At 38.9% G+C, this 11,430-nt stretch overlaps 2 protein-coding genes across 2 annotated transcripts; one reads left to right on the forward strand and one right to left on the reverse strand.

Moving 5' to 3' along the window:
- Positions 1-1,763: 1,763 nt before the first annotated feature.
- Positions 1,764-5,565, reverse strand: LOC103330608 (U-box domain-containing protein 44-like). The gene is made up of 4 exons (XM_008233204.3): positions 5,164-5,565; positions 4,290-5,038; positions 3,897-4,197; positions 1,764-3,380 (listed from the first exon to the last, which is right to left on the reverse strand). Exons 2-4 carry the CDS (start codon positions 5,028-5,030, stop codon positions 1,927-1,929), a joined length of 2,496 nt encoding a protein of 831 aa, XP_008231426.1. The 5' UTR covers positions 5,031-5,038; positions 5,164-5,565; the 3' UTR covers positions 1,764-1,926.
- A 2,427-nt stretch (positions 5,566-7,992) lies between these two features.
- LOC148916701 (uncharacterized) lies at positions 7,993-10,313 on the forward strand. Its single transcript, XM_089051622.1, has one exon. It carries the CDS (start codon positions 8,328-8,330, stop codon positions 10,191-10,193), a length of 1,866 nt encoding a protein of 621 aa, XP_088907748.1. The 5' UTR covers positions 7,993-8,327; the 3' UTR covers positions 10,194-10,313.
- Positions 10,314-11,430: the final 1,117 nt, after the last annotated feature.

Raw genomic sequence — 11,430 nt, forward strand, 5'->3', positions numbered from 1 at the left:
TTCGGACACCTCGAGTATTCATGATGAAGTGTGCAGCGTATTCCCATAGCGCTCGCTTCTTTCGCGAATCATGTATGATCATCTGCAGAGTGCATGTCCGTTTGGATCATAAAGTGATTGAGGAAAATCTATTTTAACTCGTCAAAGGAGTCTACCGTTCGGCTCCTGTAGAACCAATTCAATGCCGCTTGGTAAGGGAGGATGGGAATAGCAGGCATTGCCTTTCGTCGTTGAGTCCCTTGCACCCTATTGTCGATTGGAAGGAATGAAGATGCATTAGAGGGTCTTCTACACCGGTGTAGAAGGGTATGCGAAGTGGCTGTATATCTCTATCCTGCTGCGAGTGCTTTATGTGTTCGGTGAACGGTCCCGGCCGAAGTTTGCCCCAGTCAGGCTCTTGGGAGCGTGTCCTATCATTTTCCATCTTCTGAATCCTCTAAAAGAGTAGACGGATAGCGGAGTCCCGGCTCGGAGCTTCCTTGGGACCATAGTCTTCGTAAGTTCTCTGCGGCCTTGAAGACCTTGCCTCAGAGAGTCGCGTGGGAGTTGCCGAATGGTAGGTCGATCTGGTGGTTTTGGAAGGGACGTACTTGTCGTCGGACTCTACTTCCAACTCCAACCCTCGAACCTTCCGAATGGGTGATTTGTCTCCTAGGACCTTCATCCGTGAGTCCCGTAGGCGGGCATTGATCCGGATTGGAGATCTCGCCTTTCGGCTTCCCTATCATTGATCCGATGGCGGCGATCGGTGTAAACCTTCTTCGGTATGTCGGCTGGTCCCGGGCTGCGGAACTACCAACCGCTTGGAAGGTACAGCGTTGTCTTTTTCCCTTCTTCCCTTCTTATGCCGACTAGGAGTGTGCGGACTCAGGAAGATTGATGTTTGAATATTTTGCGTTTGCTGCGATTGAGCAGCTTGAGTTTCGTCCACTTTAGACGAGAGAAGATTGTTATGTTCTTGGAGTTTAGCCATGTCCTTCCGGAGAGAGGTGATTTGGGCCAAAAGTTCTGCTTTCGGAAGTGGTTTGAATCACAAGTGCGTTACGAAATGAGTGCAAGGGGGCAGCACAGGGCTTGCTCCGCTTTGCCTTTCAAACAGATAGCCCTTCTTTTTGACAGACGGCGCTAAGCTGTTGACGCGGAAAAATGGTTCATTAACTTTCCTGCTCAACTTAGTGATGTTGGGCCTTCGGTATGTCTTTGGGCCTCGATAGAACACGTGATCTGTAAAATAGCACACGCTCGGTAAGACCTTAGGCACCGGTGTGGTACCGGCCAAAGCTCTTCAATGCTTAAGTAAGTACGGAGTTGGAAAGATTAAACTGACAGATCAATAGGCAGTATGCCGTAAGTTATGATTACCTCCATTTTGGGGAATTGTGCTCCTTTTGTAAGCCTTGGGAGGTGTGCTGGTTGTGTAAATTTTCGATGTGGGACTGCAGACATCGATTGTGGGCCTGCCACGTGCCCAGGAGAAGGAGGTTGCCCTAATCGAGGAATCGGTAGTCAGGTGCGAAGGCTACCCGACCAGGCTCAATCTTTGTCCACTTGTCTGGTCTTCAATGGCTGTTCATTTTGGTATAAACAGAATGCACTCACACACACACTGATTTCATTCCAACGGAAGTGTACCTTTTACAAGGAATGAAAACCAAATCTAGCCTTACAATTGTGTCAGCAATATGAGCTGTACACTTGGCATAAAACTAGGACATATAAGTCCTACAATGTGTGATGGCATCTAAGCCTTACACTTGTCCAGCTAAGGATAAAACCAGGAAATAATTTACATTTCAACATGGCTCATGGAAACAGGGTTCAATATAATGTGCAGAAGAGGAAAATGTATACCAATTAACAAGTATTTGATGATTGTGTACAAGAAAAATCACATGCACAAAATTCCTTACATGGCATTATTTTGCCTTAAAAGTAACTAGATTGAACTTGCAACAGTTCTAGTTGCGCCAGTAATTTCGCAGTCATTGATTTCAATCTGGAGTCACCCTGCTGGGCTAGATCAATGAGCACCACCTGAGCAGATCCTCCATAGTTTACTCTGTGTTCCTGAGCTCCAAATACCTTCTCCAATATCCACAGTGCTTTCTCTTGAGCCTTGATGCTCCCTGATTCTAGAACCTTTATGATGGCTGGAATTCCTGACATTTTGGCTATGCAATTGCTTCCGTTTTCCCACATTTCATCGTGCAAGAGTGTCGCGAGGGCACTCAGCGCAGCTTCATCTGCTTCCCTCTCCTTACCTTCCAATATTTGGATTATTGGAGACACAGCACCTGCCTTGACCAAACAAAATGTGCTTTTCACAAAGCAGTAGCCATTATGAACTTCACAAAAACCATCTGCAGAAGGAGGAACACATGACCACCTTGATTTCCTTGACTTACTTAGAGATGACGAATTCTGCGATAATTGAGCTAGCGACGTTGCAGCCCTGCATTTAGTAACCGGTGATCCACTCGAGAGTAACTTAACAAGCAAAGGAATTACCCCTTGTTCTGCTGAATAAAGCTGTAATTTCTTATCAGAAGGATTCGTGAACCGAATCAATAGGCCTGTAATGCTTTCTTCTAACCAGCATGTCGTCTCTTTTGAAACTTCAGATCTTGAAGTCAGAATGGATACCATAATGGGCACCAAATTTGCTTTCTTTAACATATCTGTGAGTTTTTTGTCACTAATGGGAAGATGGCTAAGTATGCCAACTGCAGCAGCTTTCTCGCTGTCGAATGTTGATGATGAGATAATATTGATGATTGTTTTGATATAGGTTTCTCCTAGTTGGTCTGTCAACTCTTCAGGCGAATCTTTAGAGAGAGTGTAAAGCAGATTCAAGGCACTGCTCCTGATTTTAATGTTAGTTTCCATCAGGAACGGCAGGAGAAGCTGAATTGCACCATGTTCTTTCATCTTTCTTCTAACTTTGCCTGCTCTGGAATGGGAGGCAATACTATTAAGTGCTTGTAATAGGTGATTTTGAATTACTGGACTTGTGAGATTTAAAAGTGAGAGCATCTGCTGAGCCACATCTGGGTTAACAAGAATAGATTCGGATTCAGCAATCTTTGCAAGAATCACTGATGCAGGCTCGCGAAGATTCATAAGCACTGATGTCACAGAGAAGAGGAGCTGAAGCAGAGATGCTACGATGCCCGAACTGATCAACCGGTGGACATTTTCTGTCAGGTTTGACAGATTTTGCAAGGCACTTAAAGCAGATAACTTGGCTTCAAGCTTCCCTATGCTAAACATTCTGACAAGGGGTTCGATTGCACCATCTTCTCCAAGGGAAGCTCTACTTTGATCTGTGAGCTCCATCCTCGAGAGTGCTGTTGCCATCAGAATCTTACTCATGTCAGAACCTACAAACACATAGAATGCATAGTTTATTAAGTGCCCTGGAATTTGCAGGACCGAGGGAGGTTGAAACCTTACCAAAAAGAAAAGGGAGGTTAAAGATCATGTTCTATGTATCATTGACAAAATAAAGTTGGTCTATATGCAGATACTTACTGATGTGCTAAATGGCTCAGCAGTATGATATCTACAGAACCTAAGGACAGTGTATCCTACTGAATTTTTCAGTTCAGCTTTAACTATGTTGTTAAGACCACAAACTTAAGGTCAAATTCAAGTTAAATGTGAATTAGGGATCATCATTTTGCCATATGAACCACAGATAACATATCAGTCATTTCCATCTATATGGAAGTTTTGTGAGTTCTATATTGATAATTAACTGCGGTTAGATAAATTCATGCTATTAAATAATTCTAGAAAGCTCATGATCTGACGTTAAGTTAATATCACAATCATGAAAACCACATAATCATCAAAGCGAAAAGAGATGCAAAAGTGAGAGGAAGCTTTTTGATCACCTTCGTTCAGGTACTGCACCAGTGGCTTAAAGTAACCAGCCTCTGCCATATGAAGCGCATTTTGAGTGTTGCTAGACAATGCATTCAACAACTTCCCTGCATGATGTGAAGCAACAAGGTCATCCCCATTTAGCAAGGCAACCAACATAACTATACACCCTTGAATTCGCCCAAGCCGCCGCCTGACTGACTGAAGATCTGAGAGATCCAGCAACAGCCCCACAGCTTCTTTTCTTTCTTCTTTATCCCGTACCAAAGATTTCACAACCGCGGACAAAAACCCAACATCTGCCATCTTCTCCTGCACGCTACTTTACAATGTGAGATAACCAATTACCATGAAAATCCCAAATTCTAAATTCAAGATTGACATGAAGAAGAAGAACAAATTACCTTGTTATCAGCATTATCAGAAGCAAGCCTTCTCAATAATTGAACTATGCATAGCCGGTTTTCTGAATTACTTGAACTTAACCGATTAAACAGAATCGGAATAACACCTTCATCACTAATCCATTCACTGCTAACCCTTTCGTCGCCAATCAACTCATTCAATTCCAAAAGAGCAAATTTGAGCTGTTCATCATCACCACACTTTACTTGCAAAGAAACTTCATCAATACCAAAACAAACCCTTTTCTCCTCTTGGATTTCCTCTTCCACTTCAATCTCACTAACAACCCCAGAATCATAACTAGTACTTGCAAATGAGCTCATATCAAACCTGGTGTTCATCAAATCTTTATGTAACATTCCAATCTTGTCCTTCAATTCTGTGGACACGTCTAGACTGGCCAAGAGCACTAGGCCCAATGACCTCCCAAGATCGTGAACCACATCCTCCACTTGTTTGATAAATGATTTTGTCTCTGGGGTTTTGAGTAAAGCCTTGGCTCGCTTAAGCTCTGACCCAAGAGACTCCACAGCCTTTCTCACTGGTGGATGGTCCTTAAACTTAATGATGTTGTCCATTAAACCATCAAGAATTGGAACTAATTTCTCAACCAATATTTCAAATTCAGCCAGGATTTCTCTTTGGGTTTCTGAGTATTGAGCCAAAGAACTGACCTCAGTAACCAATTCTTTTATCTCTATCAAAAGCTCTGAAAAGCTTCTCTTCTCCATAGTAGTCATTGCTCCCTCTGTAAAGAAACAGAGCAGATTAAGAAAGATGTATGTCAGAAAGAGAGATGTATCTATATAAATAAATATAGAGAACAAAGGAGAAAGTACAGGGAAAAGAATAAGAAATTAAAGTATTGGTAACCTGTCGGGCAAAAATCAAAGTTATCGATCCACTTGTGGGTTTTGAAAACGTGATGATCAAATCGCCAAAGCAAAAGAAATAATTTAAAAGAAAACCAAAACTGCTGTTTCTTCTATCTTCTTTGGCCGTCTTGAAGAGAAAATTAGTGAGTGAAAGAAGGGTTGGAAGTTTGCAGTTTGGAATTTTGTGAAGAGGTATCAAAGGGGTCTTTCTCAAACTGCTCTGACTCGGTTTGCTATTGATTATTGTAATAATTATAATATCTTCCTCTTGTTCTTGTTCTTCGTCTTCCATTGAAACAAAAATGAAAGTCAGGAGAACCAGTCAAACACTAGCAATAAATTCTCAGCCTGTTGTTTGTTCTTTACTCTTTCTTTTTTTCCCATTTGCTTGTTTTCTTAGTTTTGTTTACTTTTTTGTATGTTTTCAAACTGCCGGAGCTTTATATTTTAAGTGTCTTTGAACAGAATTTTGGCTTCCTTGGTCAACTGCCGCATGTGTGGCTGCGTTGATTCCAAATATCTTGTTGGTAGGAAAATAAAAAAAAAATAAAAAAAAAAAAAAAAATTCTGGTGGGGTGAACTTGAGAGTTAGCTTTTGAGTTTGGACAAATTGGTTTGATTGTCTAAGTTTCTTGAAGGTGTGTACTTCAGGAAAACTCACTGCATTTTCTGTTCTATTGTGATTTGTGTGCTTATTTTTCAAAGTTTTGAAGAATTTTAAATTGCTTGCATAGCATTCACCATAGGTCACTCGTGAATATGATCGTCCCTTGACCCCAAAAAATATATGATAACCCCAACTGAGATTTTTCGGTATTTTTAAAAATATATAAAGCGAGAGAATTCAAAGTTGTGACGTCTTAATAAAGTGGAAAGAAATATGATTCAAACTAATAGCTATTTGAGATTCAAATATCACAAAAACTAATAGTTGTTCGAACGTGAGACCACTATAGTCTGCAAATTAAGACCATTGAGCGAGACTCTTGGATATTTTTTATGAGTTGAAAATGTATCTTGTGTTCAAAATTACATCATTAGAGAGGTTTTTATTTAATTATTTATGAAATATAAAACCTTAAATCCTAAGACTTAATATCAAAAGGGTTAACCCTAAGAGCAACTCCACCCATTTGCCTCTTGCCATGGCAAAGGGGGGAGCTAGGGCGGCCACTATTCACGTTAATAGTGGTTGCCCTTGCAAATAGTATTGTGTGTTTCCATCCGTTGCCATGGCAAAGGGCAATTACTATTTATTTATTTTATTTTTTTCACAAATTTGTTTACCTAAACAATCAATTTGGATAATATTTTTAGATAAGAGTTTTGGGTTCGTACGTGTCAATATTTATTATAAAATTCATATATCAATCAGATAAAATTTTGGTATTTATAGAAAAAAAATTCAGTAATTTTTTGGTATTTTTTAAAAAAAATTTCGATTTTTTTTCATTTTTTATTGCAAAAAATTGGCTACCGTTGGATTGGAGAAAAAAATCTAATCGGGCGCCCAAAGTGCGACACGCGGTATCAACGACATCGTAGCGCGTAGCAAGTAGCACCGACGTCATGGTAAAACTTCGGGCTCAAGCTCGGGCCACCTAATCTGAGTCCCACTCCCGGCCGGACTTGGGCTCCTCGCGATGGCGGATCCACGTTGGGACAACAGGTCGACGACCCCTTAGAAGGTTGGAAAAATGGCACCGACTCCATTGAAGCCCCTTGGACAGCTGCTGGAAGCCCCTTGGATGCACGCCATCCGCTTGATGAAAGTCGGGAGAAGAGGAAGGCATGCGCACAAGCCTTGCGTCCGCTGCGTAATTTTAAAACGCCTTGCCAAACGACGCGTTTGGCAAAGGCTCGATCAATTTTTAAATGACCTGGCCTCAAAACGACGCTGTCTTTTGAGCCGCTTAAAAAAAAAAAAAAAAACAGAACAACCCACCTTGCGAATCTGCACAGCAGCCCCAAACCCTTCATTTCCAATTTCACACTTCCTCTCCCCACCTTCTCAAACCCTAACCTCTCCCCCAACCTCCCAACCTCCAACAACCTCCATCATCAACTCTTCGTTGGGCCACCAATCACCGCCGTTCGCCGCCGTCCTCCTCCCTCCTCCATTGTTTTCAACTACAAGTAAGCTTAGCTATGAAATTTATGGAAAATGTTTAATATATATTGTTGTTGTTGTTGATATTAAAATTTATTGTTGTTGTTGATATGAAATTTATGGAAAATGTTTAATATATATTGTTGTTGTTGTTGATATTGAAATTTATTGTTGTTGTTGATATGAAATTTATGGAAAATGTTTAATTTATTGCTATATGATTATTGAATTTATGCTTTATTGAGTTAATGCTTGAAATTTATGGATATGAATAATATTGATATTTTTTGTATGTAATGAAATTTATGGATATGATATGAATCATAGTGATAATCATATTAATGTAGATTGATTGAGTTTATGCTTGATTGAAAATGTGAATTGATTGAGTATATTGAATATTAATTGATATTTGATATGATAATTTAGTATATTGAATATTAATTGATATGGGTTTATGGAGTATATTGAATTTTGAGAGTGGGTTATTGATATTTTCATATTCATATGATAATTTGGGTAAAAATTAATGATTGATTGAATTAATTGATTTGTAGATTTATGGAACGATTCTTTAAAAGAAAATTATCTACGGATAGTCCTTCTCCGTCTAATCCGGGTAGTTCAAATGCAAGACCAATTGAAGTAGATGAGATCTTAGCTAATCTTCAGGCAGATCCTGGACTAAGAACTCGAATGGTGGATTATAGTCCTAATATTCGAGATGAGATGAGATTCGAAGAGCATATCTACAAAAGGGACCTTGTCAACCTAGAAGTTATAAATTCCCACAAACTAATCAATCAGGAATTAATAGACGCTTCATTGCTAATTGGTTTGATGATCATGATTGGTTGGAATATAGTATTGCTAAAGATGCTGCATTTTGTCTTCATTGTTATCTCTTCAAATCAAATTTTGATCAAGTGGGTGGTGATGCATTCACTGGGGTAGGCTTCAATAATTGGAAGAAGGCGAAAGAAAGATTTAATCTTCATGTTGGACCGGTTGGTAGTGTTCACAATCAAGTTAGAGAAGTTGCTTACAATTTGATGCATCAAACTACACACATTGAAACAATTGTCATCAAGCAAACAAGCCAAGCTCGCACGGCTTATCGCACTTGCTTGAATGCATCACTTAAGTGCACTAGGTATTTGTTGCGACAAGGTCTTTCTTTTCGTGGTCATGATGAAAGTGCCCAATCAAGTAATAGAGGGAATTATTTAGAGCTCTTGCAATTTCTTGCGGATCATGATGAAAAAGTTAAGGCCGTTGTGTTAGAAAATGCTCCAAGAAATTTGAAGTTAATAGCTCCTTCAATTCAAAAAGATCTTGTCAATTCTTCTGCTAAAGAAACCATTGGTCTTATCTTGAGTGATGTAAAAGATAGATATTTTTCCATAATGGTGGATGAAGCACGTGATGTTTCAATAAAGGAGCAAATGGCGATGGTGCTTCGTTATGTGAATGACAAAGGACAAATAATTGAAAGGTTTGTGGGGGTTCAACATGTGACCGATACTACTTCAAGTGCACTAAAGGAAGCCATTGATGAATTCTTTTCTTCTGCGAATTTGAGCTTTTCCAAGCTACGAGGACAAGGTTATGATGGAGCTAGTAATATGAGAGGTGAGTTCAATGGCCTTAAGACAAAGATTTTGAGAGAACAACCTTGTGCATTTTATGTTCATTGTTTTGCTCATCAACTTCAACTAGCTCTTGTTGCGGTAGCAAAGAAAAACATTGATGTCAACTCTTTTTTCACAACGGCTAATAGTTTGGTCAATGTTGTTGGAGCATCTTGTAAGCGTCGGGATGCACTTAGAGCACAATACCAAGAAGAGCTTGTGAGAGCTTTTGAAGAAGATTGTCTTATAACGGGGCGGGGCTTAAATCAAGAAACTACTCTCAAACGTGCCGGCGATACACGATGGAACTCACATTATGGTATGTTGATTAGTATCATTTATATGTTCCCATCTGTGGTGAATGTGCTTCAAATGATTGTTGATGATAATCCTAATGATAGTTCGGGTGAAGCCTATAAGTTATGGAGAGAAATACAATCTTTTGAGTTTGTGTTTCACTTATTTTTAATGAAAGCTATATTGGGAATAACAAACACTTTGTCTCTAGCATTGCAAAAGAAAGATCAAGACATTGTGAGTGCAATGAGTTTAGTGACAACATGCAAGGAAAACCTGCAGTTCATGAGGGATAATGAGTTTGAAGAATTGGTTGAGCAAGCATCTTTGTTTTGTTACAAACATGATATTATAATTCCTACCATGGATGAGGAATATGTAATTCCAAGGAGGTCACGGCGTAATGCTCCAATGAAGACAAATTATCATCGTTATCGTGTGGAGATGTTTATTCATGTAATTGATGGACAACTTGTGGAACTAAATGATCGCTTCAACGAGGTAAGTACTGAGTTACTTACTTGTTTGGCATGCTTGAGTCCGAAAAATAACTTTGTAGCTTTTGACAAACGAAAGCTAGTTCGTCTTGCTCAATTTTATCCTTATGATTTTTCGGATAGAGACTTATTGATGCTTGAAGATCAACTTGGTGTTTATATTCATCATATGCGTTCGAGTATTGATTTTTCTCAATTGGAAGGGATTAGTAGTCTTGCGGAAAAAATGGTGGAGAAAGGAATGCATGAAATATTTCCTTATGTGTATTTGCTTCTTACATTGACTTTGGTTTTACCGGTTGCAACTGCTTCAGTGGAGAGGGCATTTTCCGCCATGAATATTATTAAAAATCCACTTCGCAACAGAATGGGAGATCAATGGTTGAATGATAACTTGATTGTTTATATTGAGAGAGATGTTTTTGCTTGTATTGATAACGAAACTATAATGCAACGTTTTCAGAATATGAAAACTCGTCGTGGACAATTGTAACTTGTATTATTGGTTTTGTTATGAATTATGAATGGAAGTACTATCTTTTTATCTTTTTAGCATTATTTTCTTTATAGAAAAATTTCAGAACTTTTACACTAAGCCCCCTTGGCCACATAATCCTGGATCCACCACTGCTCCTCGCTGGAACTAAATTTTGTCATTTTCTCCCCCCAGCCCGAGGCTTGGTCTTGCCGCTGGAACCGCTCTAATCCTTCAAATAAGTTCAGCGTGTAAAGCATTGGTACAGTGTAAGCACCAAAGTTCCGGGGACCGTAAAGTCACTGTTGAGTTTTGACAAATTGCTTTGGTTGCCCATACTCTGGAAGGTGTACTTTTAAGGAGCACTCAACGTTTTCCATACTAATGTAAAGTTTAAACTGTTTACAGATATAGCCTTCACATGCATCACTTGTGAATATTATTGTCCAAGCTTGTATCCTCTTTAGGTATGTTTTGTATGATGTCCTTATGTTATAACCACAAAAGTAAGTTATTTCTCATTGCTTTTAAGTTTTAGTTATCTTTTAATATAATCTCTAAAACCAAATTCTGTAATTCTAAACCTTAAAATGACATTGTTTTTGTTTGTTGAAAAAAAAGGATATAATAGTTAAAGCAAAGAAACGTTACAAGAGATCTTCAGTTAAAACATCTTGAATGATATCAGGAGGATCTCTATACCATAAAAAGGAGTCATTTAAAGATAAAACAAAACGAGCTAGTCTATGAGCCACCAAATTGGCATGTCTCTAAAAACAAAAACAATAGAAATATTACTCAAATTTGATAACACAACCTGCAATCTTCAATTAAAAAAAAAAAACCCACAGCTAACCTATATATCTTCGCACGAGCCAAGGATAGAAGTCATTGCCTTGTTTTTTAGCATAAGCTGCATAATATGTTTTTGAGTACAAACGATTGGAGAGGGAGGTTTACACACAAATATTCACTGGATGTTTAGAGGCTTCGAACTTCTGCCCACATGAATGGAGGTGAAATAGCTCAACCAACTTAGCTATACCCCCCATTGACGCATAAGATGCATAATATGAACACAAATAACATAAGTAAATTCTATTTTGGACAAACCACAGCTCATTCCATTGAAGTCTTGAGTTTGAAAATAGAAGTTTCTCAATTATTGGACTTGTTCATATTATTAAATAGTGTATGGCATTTGCAGGTTTCATTAGGAAAAAAAAATAGAGCATATAACAAACCATAAAGGGCC

This window comes from Prunus mume, linkage group LG5, assembly GCF_029339155.1.
Source record: "Prunus mume cultivar Tortuosa linkage group LG5, ASM2933915v1, whole genome shotgun sequence".
NCBI classification, from domain to species: domain Eukaryota; kingdom Viridiplantae; phylum Streptophyta; class Magnoliopsida; order Rosales; family Rosaceae; genus Prunus; species Prunus mume.

Bases quoted from the DNA above. Each gene is read 5' to 3' on its own strand.
- LOC148916701 (XM_089051622.1), top strand. From the start codon at position 8,328: ATGCATCAAACTACACACATTGAAACAATTGTCATCAAGCAAACAAGC.
- LOC103330608 (XM_008233204.3), bottom strand. From the start codon at position 5,030: ATGACTACTATGGAGAAGAGAAGCTTTTCAGAGCTTTTGATAGAGATA. The intron at 4,198-4,289 runs GTAATTTGTTCT...AGTAGCGTGCAG, and splicing joins CTGATAATGCTGATAACAAG to GAGAAGATGGCAGATGTTGG. The intron at 3,381-3,896 runs GTGATCAAAAAG...ATGTGTTTGTAG, and splicing joins GGTGCAGTACCTGAACGAAG to GTTCTGACATGAGTAAGATT.